At 43.0% G+C, this 20,793-nt stretch overlaps 1 protein-coding gene across 39 annotated transcripts in view; it reads left to right on the top strand.

Annotated features, from left to right (window-relative positions):
* celf5a (cugbp, Elav-like family member 5a) overlaps window positions 1-14,559 on the top strand; it is a 160,811-nt gene extending 146,252 nt beyond the window's left edge. For 8 of the 39 annotated variants that reach the window (XM_030785130.1, XM_030785127.1, XM_030785129.1 and 5 more), the window contains 5 exons: window positions 3,321-3,469; window positions 11,039-11,247; window positions 11,657-11,740; window positions 12,197-12,280; window positions 14,432-14,559. In XM_030785130.1, coding sequence (XP_030640990.1) covers window positions 3,321-3,469; window positions 11,039-11,247; window positions 11,657-11,740; window positions 12,197-12,280; window positions 14,432-14,559 — 654 coding nt within the window. Of the gene's footprint in view, window positions 1-3,320; window positions 3,487-7,152; window positions 7,156-11,031; window positions 11,272-11,656; window positions 11,741-12,196; window positions 12,341-14,431 lie in introns of those variants that run through there. The other 31 variants (XM_030785125.1, XM_030785123.1, XM_030785124.1 and 28 more) reach the window with 8 other exon arrangements.
* Window positions 14,560-20,793: the final 6,234 nt, after the last annotated feature.

The raw sequence follows: 20,793 nt of genomic DNA, 5'->3' as shown, positions 1-20,793 counted from the left end.
ACATTCGATTAATAGGACTCACAAATTACTTGAAAGCACTTTGTTATGTTCTGAGGGAAGCTTTAATGAGGGGTGTTTGGGTGAAGAGAGAGAGAGAGAGAGAGAAAGAAAGAAAGAAAGACAGACCAAGACTCCATCTGACTAACATCGCCCCCTGTTGGCAGACCAGATCTGAGTGCTCCCTGACAAGTCACGACGCATCACGACAGCTGAGCTAAGCGGAACAAGATATGGATCCAGAAGAGTACAAAGTGCATTTTTGAATACAAACCGCCGGCCTTTCTGGAACATTCCGACGCGCAGAAGTGTGAAAGCTTTTGAAATGGTCCGTAAAATTGTGTATCAAAACACATTCCTCACTTTCTGTTGACGTCACTTTCTCTGAAGCATCATATCACAGTCTGCTTAAAAAAAAACAAACAAAAAACAAAAAACAAATGAACAAAAAAAAAAACCAAACAAACATAAGTCAGCAAACATCACCGTGAGTCATTTTGAAAGCCCATCTCAGAAAAATAAACCGGCTTATCAAAAAAAAAATCCAAGTCCTGTTTTTTGGCCCTTTTCATTCAGGTAGATTTATCCTGAGAATATAATTTCTTCCCTTTCGCCTTGCCTGAAACAAAGCCCTTTTTCATACCACCCCATAGCACCATATGTGAGAATATAAGAACTCCACTCTAACAGGAGGCCTCCCCATGACTTAGACAGCTCCTCTCAGCTCGTGCCTGCATGTGTTCCGGCGTGTCCTCCAAAATGCGGAAGAGAGCGCCAATTCAAACATTCTACCGGCTCATGGGACCCCGGTAACCCGGGTTCTCTCTCGTGTTCCCTCCATGTGTACCTCTCTCTCGCTCTCTCTCTCTATCTCTCTCCCTCTCTTTCTCCCTCCATCTACCCTCTTCTTTGCTCACCCAGGCTGTGGAGGTCAGATGAGAGAGACATGAAGCAGTGCTAGTGAGATAATTGTCGCGTGATAAAGAGGTGATTGCTTGCTTTCACCGGGGGAGAATAATGCCATCAGGATGATATAAAAAAAGCAGATGCTTCCCTGGAAATGGAATCCGGGACACAGGCAACCTCTTCCCTCTCCTCTTTCCTCCCCTTTCTCTCTCTCTCTCTCTCTCTCTCTCTCTCTCTCTCTCTCTCTCTGGTTTCAGAAATAAGAAAAGGTTATGACCACGAAGATGAAAACTCAGCTGAAGGCAATTTCGTTTCCACCCCTGCTAGCAAGATTCGCTATCTGCTCAAGAGGCTAAGTAAAGAGCAGAAAATGGCTGGCGAAAAAAAAAAAAAAAGAAAAACTCTCTTGTGAGCTTCTTACGAAAGCTAAGGAATTACGCACGACTGATTCGGAATAGTGATTCGGAATATCCTTGTCAGCAAATTCAGCAGATAGAACCTGTGTCTCTCTCCCCCCCTTCTCTGTTGTATTAATCCAAAGAACCGAATCTCCGAGCCTCCACCCCCCACACCGCTCACCCCACCACATTCGACATAATTACACGCTCAAACCTCTAATTTGCCATTCTAGTTCCTTACAGAGCACGACTGTATGCTGTGTCGCTATCCATGACAACTCACAGTCCATCAGCAGCCATGAAAAAGACCATTATCCAAACAGTGCAGAGCACATGGTGGAAAACTTATGGGCATCTTAAGACAGTGTTGGTTATTTATCTGACTCTGTGTCCACCGACCTTAATGGGGATGGCTAGCGAATGTGGCAAGCAGCCAGGTCCTGTTGGTTTCACAATAAGAGCCCTATTGAAGTCAAGGAGCACCATATTAGATGGATACAAAAGGCAGCGGCCACTGATGAGAGAAGACTGAATGCTAGAGTTGTGTGTGTGTGTGTGTGTGGGTGGGTGAGTGTGTGCGTGTGTGTGTGCCTGTGTGTGTGTGTGTGTGCATGAGTGTGTCTGTGTGTGTGTCTGCGTGTGTGTGCAAGTGCGTGCATGCGTGCGTGTGTGTCTGTGTGTGTGTGCAAGTGCGTGCATGCGTGCGTGTGTGTGTGTGTGTGTCTGTGTGTGTGTGCGTGCGTGACAGCCTATGCTGTCTCGGCTCCCCAGTTATACACATTCTTTAAATGTTTTGATACCATATTTAGATCCATTCTGTTCTTTTTTTGTTCATGTTCCTTTTTTCTTTTTTTTCCTTTTTTAATCTGTTACCCCAAAGCTTGATTTATCTTAGTCAGCAGAGAAACGGATGATCCTCATTTGTCATATTTATAGAATTATGTAAATGCTAAACAGAGTTAATAGATAGCGTGGATATAATCTATAATAATACAGGAGCCTGGTGGACATGCCAGCCGCGGCCAGACAGTAGCTTTCAGGGCCCATGACAGGACTGCTGAGAAAAAATAATTGGCTTCTCCTATTCAGCCCCCCCCCCCACCCCCCCAACCCAAACACACACACACACACACCCCACACACACACGCACACACACCGCACACACCGCACACACACACTCCCCGCCCCACCCAATGCAAATGCCGCGTAAGAGCTGTAGGCTCCTCCTGACACCGTCATTAGCGTTAGCACTAGCCAACAAAACGAGGTGTTTTTTGTTTGTTTGTTTGTTTTTTTTTTTCATCTGATGGAGAGATGGGACAAAGGGGCGTCATGGTATATAGCAAACCCCCACCCACCCCACCTCACCCCACCCCACCCAACCCCCGCCCCTCCTCCACCCCACACCTGCGTTGGCCCCACACATTATAGAGATTGTTAGTCGCAGTCTCGATAATATAACGTCTTTTGCTGATTTCCTTCAACGAGCCAGAACAAAAGAGAAAACTGCTCCGAAAAGTTATCCCGGCTCTAAGTTTTCACTCGCCTATCCGAGCAATTTTGAGCCGAATTCGGGCTCTAAACTCTTGATGTCCCAAAAGGGGTTGCGGTAATATGCACGTCAATCTATCTGTTTGAAGGAGCGGGGGGGGGGGGGGGGGGGGGGGGGGGAGGGGGGGGGGGGGGGGGGGGGGGGGGGGGGGGGGGGGGGGCTATTGACCGAGGGCTATTGAAATGTTTCCTGGCGTGGTGACAGCTCCCTGACTTGGGACGCCTTCACACATCATAAGATAGCACATTTCTTCTCTCTCGTTTTTTTTCTCCCCCTTTTTTTTTCTTTTTTTTTTTTTTTTCTTTTGTACGCTCCACTTTCTCTACAGCTCTCTGCCACACGCTCTTCATCCATCACACCAACGGTGTCTGCCGTCTTGTAATAACTTTCTGCTCTCTCTCTCTCTCCCCCCATCTCTCTCTCTCTCTCTCTCTCTCTTTCTTTCTTTCCCCTTTTCTCTGTGGCAGCTGATGCAGCAACAGGCGGCCATTATGGCTGCCAGCCACGGCAGTTACCTGACTCCTAGCGTGGCGTTCCCCGCCACGCAGATCCACCAGATGGGTGCGCTCAACATCAACGGCCTACCGCCCACCCCGATGACCCCGGTGTCGGGTGAGTTTCATCAAACTCTGGGTGAGCACTGTGTTTTAATTTCCCTTTTTTCCCGGGTTCTGAGATTACTGCCTGTGGCATCACTGTGAGTGACACGAATGCAAGCACCGTTGCTCGGGCCAGTGGCGTCATTAGGTCCAATCATTCGGGGGCGATAGCCCCGAATATTTTAAGCCTATCCCCGAAATATTTTAGCCCTGACAAAGGACTTGTTTATAGCAAAACAACAGACAGGCTGTGTAATAGAGCGGAGCATGACTTGCAGCATCCGAAGGAGCTCCACAGTGCACACAAAGTTGGAAGACGCGCGCATCCAGGTGAAAAGCTCTGGTTTAATTAGCACCGGACTTAGCCCCCGATTTTTTTCAATGGCTAGAAACGCCTCTGGCTCGGGCTACTGCTAATGCTAATTCTTGTGCTCTTGTGCTAGCGCTGCTCGCGCCGATGTATTAGCTGTTGTTAGCGTCACGGGTAACGCTATTGTGAATGCTTTTAATAAAACTACTGCTTGTGTCAATATGTGAGTTAGAATTGCCACGAACAACACACACTCACTGGAAACACCTGTCTTGTAGGTACACCTTGTTGGTGTACAGTTAGAGGCGATGGCTCATCCCATCTGTTGCCATGGATAATTTTGAGCCATCTTCCAACCCTTCGTCAATGGTCAATTTTTGACCACAGAACTGATGTTGACTGCATGTTTTTGGATGCCTGTTCACTCTCGACCCAGCAGTCACCCTGACACATGTCGAAACCCCGGCAAACACTGCAGTGTCTGATACACTCATACCAACATGACTACTACCATGTCAGTGTCACGGCTGTGCCCGAGAATGGTGCGGCAGCCAAATAACACCCTGTCAGCAGCAGTCCTGTGGTCAGAAACTAACCACTGATGAACAGTGGAGAGGGCGGCTGACAAATTGGGCATGGCAACAGATGGGCTCCAGTCTGTACTTGTATGCACACATAGTGTACCTTTAAAGCAGGAAATACCTCAAAAAGTGGCCAGTGAATGTAGATCAAAGGTAGGTCTTTCTGATAAAGTGGACAGTGAGTGTATTTTGAATGCTTTCACTTTTTTGCTGTTATCTTTTCTTTTCTTTTCTTTTTTTTTTCCCGCTTGCGTGAATACAAAATTGGTCATGTTACAGTGTGTGCTGCTGTGAGTTCTATTTTGAATGCTAATGCGAGGCCTGAAAAGAGGAGATTTGGGATGGGACGCCTGCTTAAAAGAAAAAAAAAAAAGCGCTTTCTTTTTTCTTACATTATTGTTCTTCTAAATGTTATGTAGGAGTATTACTATGACACCGTGGGGATTTGGTCGGTCACTGCTAATTAATATGTAAAGTGCCTCTATCAGCTTTATGTCCCCCGCATAAACTGCACTCAGTTTCTGTCCTTTCATTCTCTCACAAGACCTCTCTCTTTCATTCACAGAAATCTTAAGATTCATAGTGTCACCTATAATTTGGAGCCTTTGTATTAGAAAGAGTGGGGGGGGTGGGGGTGTTTCTTTTTTGGAGAGGGTAGAAGGTGGGGGAGGGGGGGGTTGCATTTAGAATACGTCTGTCTCTATTCAGACAACTTTGAGCATTAGCTAAGGATTATTGTTGAGCGTTGAAAGGTATTGTGAATCTCTCTTATTAAACTGACCTTGTGCTTTTTGAATGCCATTTCTAAGGGGCCGCATGCAATGGTCTCTGTTTTCCTCTCCAGACGTTCTGTATCAAACTGAACAAACGTATCACACACACACACACAGAGACAGAGAGAGAGAGCGAGAGAGAGAATATCTCACAATATTTCACTTTTCCTACAAAACAAATCAGACAGTGAATTACGCAGAGTTCCAACTGCGCCTCATCCTTATTTTCACCCTGTCGACATTTTTGCATTAACACTTCTCTACATCACCCAGCCCAAAAAGCAGTAAAATGAATGAGCGACTGAATCCGGCTGAAGCCTGGACATGGTTTTAAATGTTATCTGCTGTCCCTGTAAACCTACAACCAAAGTTGTGATAGCAATCCAATTAAACCACCAGTCTGCGACAGCTCAACCAGTTTGTCCTCTTCTGCAAGGCTGAGTGCACATGCCTATTCTATTAAAAAAAAAACAAAAAAACATATACTAATTTACTACGCAAAATTATTTGACAGACTGACACGGGCAATTTGTCAGTCAGTTTCTGTGGGCATATGCAAAACATGGCTCTTTTTAAGCAAAGACCATCCATCAAAAAATAGCATGTCAGACACATGCCTCCCTCGCTGTCCCAGCATTCAACTCGTGAGTGTCTCCTGTACATGCGTCCTCCTCACTGTCATACGTTTCTTTGTCAAACAAAATCAATGGATAATTGGAAAATGCAGATGTAATTTACAGATTCATATTATATACAAATTTTATAACAACAACAACAACAACAACAACAAAAATCACACCAATAATAAACCGATAATAACGATGTAACAGCTCAAACAAGGCAGATTGTACTTTTGAGCGGGCAAGAAAGAAAGAAAAAAAAAACAAAAACAAAAAAACAACCTTTGGTTCGCAGAATCAAAAAATAAAAACAAACAAACAAACAAACAGAAAAAAATAAACAGATATAGAGATGTAGGCGCCAATGCTTTATAAAATGACTCTGACTCTCTGCATCGAGACTTTCTTCTCTTCGCCTGGAATCAACATCATATTAATATTCAATGCGACTGCCGAGAGAATTGGTCTTCTCACTCAGCCTTAATTGAAAGAGACTTGCTTTGCTGTGTGGTTCCCCTGTAGTCTTAAACAGGGCTGTAATATTCCTGGCATTGACTGTGCTCCCCCATAAGCTGCAGGCCCGTGATTGCCTTCCGTTATTGAGCATGCAGGAATCCATCGCATTATTAATCTGTTCGAAATATTGTGGCCTCCATGAAATTCCAAGGACTACAATAAATAAGATATTCATTCATTTTCATTCATTCATTTCCGTTCCCCATGGTAAAGCTCTTCTAGTTTATTCTGCGCATCTGCACTCTTTTGCTCTCGGCTTATGACTTGTGTAGAATTCATTGAAGGCGCGCAAAGCATCGCCGGCAAGGAGATTGCTTGTTAAGGGAGCCTGAAATATTCCAAAACCACAATGAGGGCTTTTTGGATGTTTGTTATGAATAAACAGAATAACTCATTTTGGAAGCCAAGAACATTAGGGGTTTTAAAAAGACCACACGCAATTGATCATTTATGATGCCAGACATAGAGAAGACGCGCGGATTTATTGAAACGTTCGCCACTCCGAGGCGCGGACATCGCGTGCCGAAGCGGCAGCGAGGTGCTCACCTTCAAAAAAAAAAAAACCGTGGCCGTCGCGGATCAAAACGTTCCGGAACGCGGCGCGCGGTTTACACGCAACGGTTTTCGGCTAATCCGAGTCCTCGCGCGCGCGCGCCGTACCGTCCACCCAGGAACAACAACATCATTAAGGAAAGCTAGCATGCAGCAGCCGCAGCGTTAAAAGCATGGGGGAAAAAGGTGAAGGGTGTTCTCAGAAAACAATGGCCCGTCCGCCCGACGAGCAGATGTAGAGCGTTCAGGCTCGATGGTGCAGAAGCACTTGGCCAGATGGCTCTCTCGATTAAAGGCAACGCGTCCTCGCCGTGATGCATGGAGATGTTTTGGAGAACTAATGTTCAGCAGGTGTGCCTCCTGAGATACAAAGAGATAAATAAATAAATAAACGTAAAAAAAAAAAAAATGAGACGGAGATCCAGGCAGAACTCGCGTTCAGAGCGAGAGCGGGGACATTGCTTTAGCGCTAGCATGTCAGTCAAATGAGTCGGAACATTTTGTTATAAGAGGCGTCGTATTTTTTTTTTTTTTTCACGGCGTATGCCTTGTCATTAGCGCAATAGACCTGTGTAAACAGCGTGTGTCACTCTTATGGCATGTGTGTTCGGTGAAGCTCTGTTTAAGACAGATGTGAAGGTGGACAGCGCTTAAGCGTACGCTCGCGACACTCTCGTGCTGTGTTGCAATGCCACAGTTCAAGTTAATGAGGTGTCTGGCATGCAGTGTGTGACCCAGGGGCTTGGATCATTGCTGCTCACCACAAATGAGGACATCTCCACCTTGAGTAGTTGGAGGTCACAGAGGCTATTGAGCCAGTGCTGAATTCCCCAGGGCTCTGTGATAAATATTTATCCTCAGTGGAGGACACTGACTCCAAACAGGCCTGTTTATGTTCTCATCAATAGACTCATGCAGTGTTTTGTCCCTTTTTTTTTCTTTCTTTCTTTTTTTTTTTTTTTTACTTATTTGTATTTTTATAGATCTGGTTGGTTTCTACGCCTAACCTGACCTGTGGGTGCTTTTATGTGAGAGGGTTTCAATTGGTTTAAGGGATGGAGAACCTCTGGAGTTCAAATTGTATGGGTTAAAAAAGATGGATGAAAACAAAAATAACAAAACAAAACGAAAGTTATTCATATTCCAGGCAGATTTTGTGGTTTAAAAAAAAGGCGATATTGAGAGAATTTGTCAGAATAATTTCTAAAAGGTCATTACTTTTTTTCAGCGTCCTCAGGAAAAAAAAATCGACCCTAAATGGCCCTTTCTCTGAAATCCCGAAATGAAATTAAAGGAATAAAATTATCCCCGGAATCTGTTTTTTCTGCAGCCCACTCAAAAAATTGTCCTCAACATTGTTGGTTTACGAGATGAATGCAGTTCTCCGCGGCTCTACAACCTCAGACAATCTTGTTGATTTGAGCGTATAATTATCATAATAAATACTTGCGGTGCATATGGTATTGCTGCTCTCCAGTAAAGTCACTGCAGGGTGCAAATCAACTATTTTCACAGGGACCAGACCGCAATAATCACGTAAATGTAATTGCATTTCCATAACAACAAATGTGGAATATTTGTTGATTCATCTCGTAGCACGTTAAAAACGCGACGGAGGTGACGGGTGAAAAACCATCTTGAACGAAACGCAAATTTGACCCCCCTTTGCCACCGCCACCACCCCTCAACCCCCACCCCCCTCCCCCAACACACACACACACACACACACACAGACACACTCTTTTTTTTCAACATGTCAAAGCCAGCAGGCAATGAGGAATAATCATTGCCGTAATGAAAACACGCATAAAAAGCGGCCGCACACAAACATAAAGAGTTTTATAAACGCACAGTGTAAACACGGCAGCCTCTCGGCTCCGATCTCCATATCTCACGCCCAAACGCTGCCTGCGACGCCACCGAAGTGTAAAATCAAATGAAGAGAGTTTGCTATGCGTGGTCTTTTCCTTCTTTAGCGCAAATGAAGCTCTCGCTTTGTCCCTTCTGATAATTTCAGCGCCGTTTTATGTGCTTAAGCCTGCGTACGAAACACGAAATCTAATAGCGTAATTTGCCAAAAATGGAAACCGATGGCCAATGAATCGTTGGGCATCTAACCGTCTCGGCGGTTGGAAGAAAACGACGAGGGCGATCCTGTGAACGTGCAGCGGCAGATAAGCTGGGTGGTCTGGTCTTTTACACTGGTTGTCCTAGTTCCAAGCCTCCTGGTTTCACACTGGCCAAAGTCCATCAATCAAGAGTTGGAGTTGATTCAGTATTGATTCACACAGTTGTGGGTGTGAACTTAAAAAAAAACCAAAAAAAAACTCAGCTAATGTGTGAGTGTGAATTAACCCAATCATTCTCCATTAATACGTCTTTAATGAATTAATGAATTGAGTTGCAGTTTATGTCCTGGAATCATTGGGTTAGAAAAGGAATTAAGCCCCGGTCCCCTGATGCTTTTCCCCTGGCAAGCTGTGACTCTTCTCTTTGGAGGAGAATCAAATGAAGGAGAGAGGACAGTGATGTCATCAGAGGAGCTGTGGAATCGTATAGGGGAGCCAATGGAATGTTAGGGGTTTTAATGGAATCCACGGAATCCTTGGCTCTCAGTGCAGTGAATGCCCCCCAGAGAGTCTTGAGAATGTCATTGCCTTCAGTCATTATGTACTTAGTTCTAATCACACTACCTACATGTTTATCATCATACACACACACACACACACACACACACACACACATACACATGCGTGTGTGTGTTATGTGCATGTGTGGATGGGTGTGTTAGCTCTGTGACCCTGTCGCATGCGTGCGGGCTTGTGTTTAGCCTTGTGGTGCGAACGCCCCCGATGATGGAGAGGCTACATTAGGCAGCAACGCTGCACCATGCGTGTGTGGTCGTGAGCTCCAACCATCAGGAGGCATCACAGCAGGGGAGCGGTCTCCCGGGTTTTTCGGGAGACAATGAGTCAGACGACGGAGCAATTCATCACAGGAGGGTTGTTGAGGGAACAAACAGTCTTACACAGCTTAAGGAAGAAAAAAAAAGCTTAAAAGACAACAGTAGTTCTCAGTTCTCAGTTTCCAGACGACTGCTGTGGCCGACGCTGACGACGGCAGACTCCCCTTAACTGTCACGACGCCTCCGCAACCGTCACACAACGGCTCAGGGCGAGAGATTGCCGGGCCGAACCGTCCTCCACAGGGAAGCCGTGTGGAGGAGCCTTCAGATTGAGTTTGCCGTGGTTTATATGCATCTATATCGGGGTTTATTTACTGGTCTGTTCCTGTAAGGGCTCTTCTATAGGCCCTTTTTTTTACTCTAGCGCCAGATTGAGAGCATGGCATGCCTGAGGGTTTCCTTGACAACCGGCTACTCTGCCCAATCACGTTCCGGCTCCAGATTGAGAGGTGGTCCCGTGGGAGTGTTTTTTTTTTTTTTCTCCCAGCCTGCACTGACTTACACTCTAACAGTTGACTTTCAGAAGCCTGGCAAACACACAGCCACACACACACACACACACTCCTAGCTTCATGCTTTTTCATATTTAAAAACCTAAAAATAAATAAATAAGTAAATAAATAAATCAAATCTGTGAATTTTGATTTGCAGGCTTAAAAAAAAAAAAAAAAAAAATCAATAAAACATCAGAATTGTGCTGCTTTCAATTCTCTGTTTATATTTGGTGAGGCCTTGGATTTGTTTTCTTTCCCGCTTTCAGACTGTTTCGTTTTCTGTTCCCGGCGCAAGGATAACCAGATCGTTCAGATCATAAATAAACTCCAGTTTCACGTTGGTTTCATCATGCGCGTCAAAAATGAGTTGAAATATTGGTACAGTCGTTGCCTTTCTCGTCTCATAGGCTGAGTTTTAAACGACGAGGCTCTGGAGAGGACGTAGAGAAAGCTCAGCGTGGATTATTTGAACGAGACAGGCTTGAGACATAGGGGAATAAACTTTAAGGAAAAGGGCAGGGTTCCGCGACGGAGGCCTGCGGAACGTCACGTGGAAGAATCTCGGGAATGACGTCCCTTCCTCGAGCGATCGTTCTCTTTGCCCGAGACTCTCCTGTGGATGATCTGCGGTCCTCTCTGCTATATTCCATCATTGTTATTTTCTTCGCTGATTAAATTATTTTTGCTTTGGATCCGACAGGAGCCTAGAGTTTTCTGATGAAAATGCGTTGGGTTTTTTTGTGTTTTGTTTTGTTTTTTTTCGGACAGGCCTCAGTTCACCGCCAGCTAACATCACCACGTCTGCCGTGCCCAGCATAGTCACGCCGATCGTCAACAGCTTCACAGGCATCCCGCACCACCAACCCAATGGCCACCCTGCTGTGGAGGCCGTCTACACCAACGGCCTACCCACCTACTCCACCCATAGCCCCACGGCTGCAGACACGCTCCAGCAAGCCTTTACCGGAGTGCAGCAATACACAGGTACGCTGCCACAGAAACATGGGCGCCCACCAGTCACTGTACACGGGCAGAGAGAGAGAGAGAGGGCAGATCTGCATGGAGGGAATCAGAAGGGAGATGTTCCCATTAGATACTGTGGACCCCTGGTAATCCCTGTGAGGGATCGGGGTAAACACTTGCCTTTTTTTTGTTCTGTTGGTTTATCATCATCCTGAAGGGGCTGAAAAACCTTAGAAACGTCCTTGGAAATATTATGAGACCGAGTACAGATCTAGTCTGTTAGTTTAGCTTTCAACTGATTCAAATGGGTCGCTCTGTGAGGCTACTGCAACATTAACTCAGCTGGCATGCAACTAAGACATAGCTCGCTCTCTCTCTCCCTCTCTCTCTCTGTCTCTCTGTGTGTGTGTGTGTGTGTGCATGTATTCAGCTATTTACCCAGCAACCACACTGACCCCTATTGGCCAGACCCTTCCACAGCCGCCTCAGGTCATCCAGCAGCAGCAACGAGAAGGTGAGGGTGAGAGACTCTTCTATTCACTCTTTTTTTCTCTCTCTCTCTCTCTTTTTCTCTCTTTGTCCCTTGCTCTTTCCCTCTTGTTCTTTCTTTCCGTGTAGGAAGTGAATCCATGCAAAAGAATCCATGCAAAATCAGAACATTGTGTACCACCTAAGTAATGTTTTTGTCGATGTTGTTGCAGATCATGGGAAAATGAATTTTTTTTAGAACGTTATGCATGGATGTCTTAAATACATACATACAGAACATACAAAGCTATTTTCTTCCCTATGAAACCTCAACCACACAGCCTAATTCTAGACTAGCCAAAAAACTGTGAACTTTTACCTCTTTATCTGATTTTGAATGTATGTACCAACGAATGAGAGACTCCTGGTTCCTCTGTCTGATGGGGGTATCTGTGTGTGTGTATGTGTGTGTGTGTGTGTGTGTGTGTGTGTGCTATAACAGGACCAGAGGGGTGTAACCTGTTCATCTATCACCTGCCGCAGGAGTTTGGGGATAACGAGCTGATGCAGATGTTCTTGCCCTTCGGCACGGTCATCTCCTCAAAGGTCTTCATGGACCGAGCCACCAACCAGAGCAAGTGCTTCGGTTAGTGACTCACTACCATATCAACAAACGACTTAATAATAAATACATGAATAAATCATAAATAAGTAACGAATAAGGGGAAGACCTTGTGGAGAGGAGGAAACCGAAGAAATCCGAGGCATTTTAAAAATGTGGTTACGGTTGCCGTTGATCTAGGTATGGTTATGAGACAATATGCTCATGTGGTCACACTCTAGAAAATCTCTGACAAATGTTGAATTTGCTCTTTTTGTATCAAAGGAAAATGGAGCTCTGATATGTAGTGGAAGTGAATCATATTTATCCCTTGTTGGAGCTCAGACATCTCCGGCGCTTGGGCTCTTGCTTAAGTGAATTCCAGTACCTGATGAATGGACGTGTGTAGCCACTCAAACTCCATCAGGGGAATTTCTTCACAATGAGACTCTCTTGTCCTAGAAGCACATGTTTAGAGGGGGGAAAAAAACCCACCTCACGGGTGGGTTTATGATGGCTTATCCTAAAAGCTCACGCAAAACTTGAGAGCTGCGTTAGTGCACAGATCACCGCTCCTCAACCTTCCCCCCCACCCCCCTCCCCAGATCCAGAAAACTCAGCCATCAAAGCTTGCTCTGCGAATCCTCCTCGTCCCCGTTTCACTCAGCCACCTACCCACCCCCCCCCCCACCCCCCCCACAGAGCTGCCCCTGACCCTCTAAAAAGCCTCTACAGATGAATCTCCCCAGCTAAACACCATTAGGAATCCACGTTTGGTTTTTTTTTTTTCCCCCTGCCCGCAATTGATAGCGTCTGAGTCCCGGGAGGGAAACATAATAGCTTATAAATTTGCGGCGGACGATCCGTTTGCGGTATTGACGTATACACTATACATTTAGAATGTGATGTCAGGTGTGGGGCACGGAAGCGTGCTTGGGTAATTCATCTGCAGGGGAAAGCAGAGATGGCTTAAACCGACTGATGTGTCGTGGATGAGGCCTGACATAGGCAGCCTCTCGGTGAAGCAGACGTAACAATCAGCCCCCCCCCCCCCCCCCCCCCCCCGTCATTCATAAAGGAATATAGTAAATGAAGAAGTGGTCGCTGTAAGATTATTGAGGGGGTACCCACTCTACCGGGAGCAGAAGCTTCTAACGATTCCACTGGAGCTGAAACGTCTATTGGTTTCCTTTGAGTGGTTTCTATGGTTTCCTTTTATGACATCATCATACTCTCGTTCATTTTTTTTTTTTTTACTTTTTCATATCAACACAATCCCTCAAAATGGCACGGTGGTAAGGACACCCCCCCCCCCCACACACACACACACACACATCCTCCCCCTCCCCAATCCCCCCAACCTCCCCAACCTCATCCCCTTGTGTCTAAGGTGCCGGAAGGCCTGCATAATCTCCAGGTGGGTTGTCACAGTCTGTCTGTTTTCTCCTAATGACACTTCACTCACTCACCCCTGGAGTGCAGGGAAAGGAATCACACTCCACGGGCATTTCTGGCTGCAGCTTTCTGTCGCTCTTTTTGTACTTGTTTTTTTTTGTTTTTTTTTTTAATTGGTCGTCATAGACACAGGACACAGAGTGTCCTCTGTAACAAGCCACTTCCTGTTCATGCTCAGTCGAGAAGCATTTTTCCAGAAGGGACCAGAGCAGTGGAGTGGAAGCCAATAGTGCCTGAGCTTATATTTTAAGATTTTAAAAGCTTCGGTTCGGGAGGAGGCCGGGAAAGAGAGGCCATTGTGTTGTTATTGGAATGAAAGTAAATAAGCTCTGTCGTTTGAGCTCTCTCTCGCCGGTCAGGAAATGACCTGAGATTCAGTTCAGCGTTGGTAAAACACCTGCATATGTTTTGGCTGAAAAGTAACCGCGCTAACGCCTACGCTGACACTGTAGACTGCTCGAGAAATACTGCAGGAAATTTCCACTCTTTTCCTATGCATTTATCAGAACGGTTTTCTAGTCTAAAAAAACAAAGCTCCACGACTTGTCTAACCGTGACTCTCTGAAGCATTCAAGAGTTTCAGTGAGTCAACGAACGGGGAAGAGGACAAAACTGAGTTTTCTCGTTAAAAAAAAAAAAATAAAATCTGCGTGTCCGGGTTTTTCGTGCGTCTCTCCACAGGATTCGTGAGTTTCGACAACCCAGCGAGCGCACAGGCAGCCATTCAGGCGATGAACGGCTTTCAGATCGGCATGAAGAGGTTGAAAGTGCAGTTAAAAAGGCCAAAAGACGCCAGCCGCCCCTACTGACACAGCTTGCCCCCAAAAACAGCACAGGTGGATAGGCCGCACCTCTCTCACACAGTGCAAATAACTTAAATCACTTCAGTAAAGAAAAAGATCTTTGCTATCCAAAAGATTATTGGTATTATACTGATGATTGTGACGATGATGATTGTTATACGTTCTTGTTGTTTAAGCAAAATGGCACTAAAATATTTATATGTTTTCTTTCCAGATTTTGATGAGCGAAGTCTCATGAGGAGTTGAACATTTTTTTTTCTTTCTTTCAAACGACTAAAAACGTATTTAAAAAAAAAAAACAGTGGGTGAGAAAAAGAGAAACAGGAAAGGATTTTTTCAAAGACATATCAGCATTTTATTTACGAAGACACACTACAGAGACGGAGAGGAGATTTGGAAAGTTAGCCACCCAAAGGAAGGACTGGTATACTAACAGCAACAGCAGCAGAACTGGGCAATGCCAAATCTCGAAAGATGTGAACTCTAAAACTATCAAACTTCTCTCCTCGAGACTTGAATTGTTAAGCAACAACAACAACAACAACAACAAGAAGAGCGAAAAAAAAAAGAAAAAAAAAAAGCAGCGAGAACAACTTAGATTTCTATATACATATAATGTATACATATGCTATATAAAGAAAAAAAAATTGCGCTTCTGGACAAATGAGGGTTAATCTTGAAGATCAAGGAAAACGCAGTGGAGGAAAAAAAGAAAAGGAAAAAAAAAAAAAAAAAGAAGTTCTTCTGTCCCACTGACGGACTTTCGTTCTTTCTCTTTCCCTCTTTCTTCTTATGCTTTTTTCTTCTGCTGTCCTTCTCACAGCCAGCGCAGAAACTATGACTTTGACTCTGAGGTCGTGAAGGTTTCCACAGCAACAGCATAACTGAAAAAAAAAAAAAAAAATCTATCACTCCTACGGGACCAAAGGACCAAACCTTTTTATTGTTTCACAGTAATATATAGTATTAACGATGATTCTAATACTACGAAACTACTGCTACTAATGATGTTACAAGTTAAAAAAAAAAAAGAAAAAAAAAAACAGACGGAGAAAAAAAAAAACTTGCTTCAGGTTTAGAGGAGGAAAAGGATTTTGATTTCTTTTCCTTTAACATTTCTAGCGACTGGGTTTCAGAATATTTAAACAAAATAGAAAAAAGGAAAAAAAAAGAAAAAAAAAAAAAGTATTTTAAAAGCTATGATATTTTAGTGGAGTAGAATAATGTTGGGTTTGAGATTGATAAAGGGCATGTGTTTTCAGTCATTACTCATCTGAAGAAAACAAAAAACAAAAAAAAAAAATCCGCTGACGTCTCCTGGGACGTGTGTCCGCGACGCGTTGTCTTTCAGAGCCTGTTTCTCACGTCGGTGTTGTTTCTGACGTCTAACAAAGCACATATTTCAGTGGACCAATGTTATTACTGTGTATGTACCCCCACCCCCACCCCCACCCCCACCCCAGTCAGAGTATAATTCCCCCCTTTTTCTGCACAGAGGGTATGCTGAATCAGCGTGACATCGATTAACAGTATGTGCCTCTGTCACCCTTTAGACTGCTCCAAGCATGAAGCCTGTGAACATAGTCAAATCTGACCAAACATGAAACCAGCTATTGGTTGGGGGAAAAAAAAGACTGCCTGAAAGAAAGAAAGAAAGAAAGAAAGAGAGAAAGAAAGAGTTTCTCATTTAAGACCAAGCACTGCCTTGTACAGTAAGTCATTCCGAACGTAAAGGAAAACTGTTCACTTTAGCAAAACAATAGCGGCGGCAAAAAGCACCAAGCTAACGACAAAGCACAGAGAGAGAGAGAGAAATAGAGAGAGAGAGAGAGAGAGAGAGAGAGAGAAAAGGAGAAAATGGACATTCAGGTCATTAAGTGAGCTTGACAAAAAAAAACAACAAAACAACACATCTTTAATATTCATTGGCTTTTAAAGTCTGTCTGGATCAGGACCCTTACACTAGCAAGCTTCTTACTTCTCAGGCTAATTGCAATTTTCCACAATCGATTTCAAGCACATTACGTTCAGCAGGGAGTATTCAAGTACAGATATTTGAATGCCAGGCCTCTTCATTATGAAGTCCCACCTAATGCTGATCCACTACAGCAGCCAACTTTCACAACTAGAGATGCACAATCCATCAAACATCAGCTTTTCCAGTCAAATCACTGACAGACCAAGTTCATAGATTCATGCTCTACAGAGGATGTTGAGACCACAATTCTGACTGCACAGTAGGTGGGTCAAGTTCTGTAGAGCGATGTTAAAAGCGTCTTTCTCATAGCCACGCGAAAAGACACAGATAATATCAGGTAAAAACACAGGCAGCTCAGATTGAGGGACATATCTTGCATAAAAACATTCACATGTTGATAAAAAAGAGCTATTTATGGAGTATGATGTGAAATTTGAAAAAGTCACAAAATTAGAAGTTGTGATGTTTGATGACCGTATACATTCCTAAGATTATACTGAAACTGAAAATGAGAATTGAGAAAGGAGAAATAGCGACACCCGATGGATAGAGTATGGAATTGCTACCATGTCAAATATCGACATTTTGCCACACATATGTCAAATATTGATGCTTGTCCACACATCAATATTTGCTGCCAGTTTCATGACACATGGTAAGAAACATAGCAAAGTGACAAGTTTTTCTCAGTGACCAACAGGGCTTGTAGATAGCTACAGATTAGAAAGACCAATCAAAAAAAGATTTAGACCAAATTTATGCAACCATTGAATGGTGGTAGGCCATATTCTAGGTGATATAAGCCCACTTTATATCAAGTGTCCTTAATAACCATGTATTTACCCCTGGAGGAGCATTTTAAACCCCTGGATAAATACAGTGTGTTAAATGCCCGTAATTAACATGCAGGTGACAGTTTGTGGCTACAGGTAAATGAAGGAGGTACAGTGTTGTAAAGACACATTGAACACACACGCCCAGCTGTTTCTACATATGTGGAAATTACCGAAATGTGGTTATTTGGGACACCTGAAATGAAGTTGATCTGTAGCGACTCATGTTCTGCGATTCATTTCCATTTTTTTGCTCAGCGAGTTCAATTCCGACACTCTTGACGATACAGTATTCCACACTACACACACTTAAAAAAAAAAAAATACTCATATATTGTATGAGGACAAGACTGACCAGCGTATGCCAGCTGTGTCCAGCACAGGGAGCAGAGAATGAAACTCTCACTGGAGCAACAGCAGAGGTCTGAAAGACAACGTCGTCACCGTCCTGGCTAAGGTCGATTAGCATGTTTTTGTTTTCGATTTTTTTTTTTTTTTTAAATTTATTTATTTTTTTTTTTTTAGGGGGTGGGATGGGGTTTATTTCCCTCGTGTTTCTCTTACCATTGCTTACACTGGTTTCATTTTGTCCCTCAGTCATAAGGAAAAATCATGCTGAGAGGTTTCTACTCGAACAACGTCTTTGAACAGGTTTTTTGAAACCATTCCAATCAGGAGTGAGAACTGATTTCAGAACCGAGTGGGAACAGTACATATTTGCACTCTTTAGGATGTGTTTTCAGTAGAGAAAAAGGACAACGCTTACCAATTACTCCAATGACTACTAGTATTACAATATCCACTATTACTACTAAAGCTTACAGCTCTTGAATGCCATCAGTAGGCATGCTACTGCCTTTAAGGGAATTGTTTTAAATCAGATTACACATAGATTACACAAAGACGTAGATTTAGACCATACAAAAGGATGCATGAAAACTGATTTTATAAACAGTACTGACACACACGGTAGAACTGCTTGGGACTTCTGGATGTTTATTTTTAACGTTTTTTATAACCATTTTATTTTTAGACCTACTCATACAGGTTGTTTACTCCTCTGAACTGTTGATTTGATTTAGCTGGAGAGTGTAGGTGAAGGCTCGGATATAGCATGACAGGGATTCTCTGCAGGTAAAATTGAAATAGATCGTATTTGATTCACGGATGAGTAACCTTTTCCTTTTGACCTCTGTTCACTCTATTTGTCCTTGTCCTCTTCTGTCTGATGATGGTATGAGACAAGTGCTCACACACACACACACACACACACACACATGCAGACACACACACAGAATCGTGGGTCTGAAGGCTAATAACCTGTGCACAGAGGCTCCGGTACAGAATCTCTACATTCATCTCTAGTGAATTATTAAAATCAAATTAAATTTGGCCTCTGTGAAAGAACAGGGGCAGCACAGTTTCCAAATGGTATCTCTGAACGTTGTTTAAGAAGATGAAAGATTAAATTATTACTGCCAATGAAAAAAAAAAAAAATTACGATAGATTCATTCCTTCAAGAATTTGTTGAAGGGGCATGTTCATTTTGGAATAGTAATGTGTTTACAGTTTGAATACAATGATAATTTTCATTGCACTAGAAGTGAATTTGAATGGTCCTGTCCTTCAGAGTTTTATATTTAATTCAAAACATCCTCATCACAATTATTTATTTATCTCTATTTATTTTTATATTTATCTATTTATTTATTTATTTGTTTATTTATTTACTTGACTTGAATGCCCTCTCAATCTCTGAGCATGCTCAAAGGGCATAGGGGGAAGTATAGGGTGGGGGAGGGTCTAATTTAAACTATAAAAACGAAACTACTCATGTTAACAATATGATTCTTAAAACTATGGTTTGTATGCTAAGGAAAGTAGCGTATTATAGATTTAAAAAAAAAAAAAAAAAGTCTGTATCATAGAGATTAACAGCACAGGAACCTTGTCAAGTGGGTGGGGTTGGGAGGGATGGGGTGGGGCTAAACATGGGCAGGGGTGGGGCTTTGCTTTATAAAGACCATGTTCAAGACTTCTGGTTTCTCAGCACAAAAAAAAAACAAAAAACAAACAAACAGAAGTATATAAATATATAAATATATATGAAGAGTATCGATTCTGCTGACTACACTGAAATGTTGGATAACTGAGGCGTCATCCGATTTTGCTGAAGAAGTCTGGATGAGACAATGCTGTTTACAGTTTTGTTTTTGTTTGTTTCTTTCTTTTGTTTCTTTTTTAATTTTATTTTAATTTTTTTTTCCTTCCAAGAGGAGAGAAGAGTGCCATCTGTCTGCTTGATGTGCTCATTACAGCATGAAAAAAAAAACAAAACAAAAACAAACAAAACTTCCTCTTTTTTTTTTTTTTTTTAAGAAAAAAAGAAAAAATATATTAACTGGTCTGTAATTGCCTAGGAAACCAAACATTCTCCTGTTGGCATTTCTCAAATACTTGCTGCTTAGGTGATTTCCTGGTTATGCCGATTAATTTAACGATTTGCCAATAATGTGTATGGCCAATTATTACTGTTTATTTTAGAGATATCTATTTCTATATTTATTTGATTATTTTATGAATATTTATTTCTGTATTTATTTGAGATGGATTGCTTTGATCATGTTCTGAAAAAAAAATGTTTTAAAGAAATGCTTATTGGGCTTTTCTCTTTCCTTTTTTTTTTTTTTTCAATTTTACAATAAAACTTTAAACTGTACGTGTGTGTGTGTGTGTGTGTGTGTGTGTGTATGTTAGTGGGCAGTAGTGTGCATGTAATTGTGTGTGTGTGTGTGTGTGTGTGTGCATGTGCATGTGTGTGTGTGTGCATGTGTGTGTGTGTGTGTGTGTGTGTGTGTGCATGTGTGTGTGTGTGCATGTGTATGTGTGTGTGTGTGTGTGTGTGTGTGTCTCCAGCCTTTGTGTTTGATCATTTCTCATTTAAAGAAAGAAAAAAGAAAACACACACACACGCATACACAATTTTTGACAGGCATATTTCAGCATTTCACAGGAGCTATACAGCAGTTATTTAAATATCAATTCAATATATTTCATCCCAGTGGACAAACACCTATTCACCTAAACTAATGTCTTTATGAATACAGATATCGTATAAAACCTTGACACAGAGGGATTACGGACAAGCAGAATCCAGTTTTATCGCTGCATCATCCTCCTGGTTCAAAACAGACCCGAGGTCTCACACTAGACCCTCAGATCCCATGATAAGTTTTTGAAAAGAGAGCTCAGCCCGGCGTATTGATTATGTTTGATCAATCAAAGTATCGGCTGTGCGGTCTTACTGACATCTCATGACACTTTGCCGTAAACACGCTGCTTCTTCTTTTATGTGTGTGTGTGTGTGTGTGTGTGTGTGTGACACGTCTGAACGTGCAGACACATCCGATACGTCTACGACGGGGTAA

The sequence above is a fragment of the Chanos chanos genome, chromosome 9 (assembly GCF_902362185.1).
Source record: "Chanos chanos chromosome 9, fChaCha1.1, whole genome shotgun sequence".
NCBI lineage: Eukaryota > Metazoa > Chordata > Actinopteri > Gonorynchiformes > Chanidae > Chanos > Chanos chanos.
This window is presented reverse-complemented; position numbering and strand designations above follow the sequence as displayed.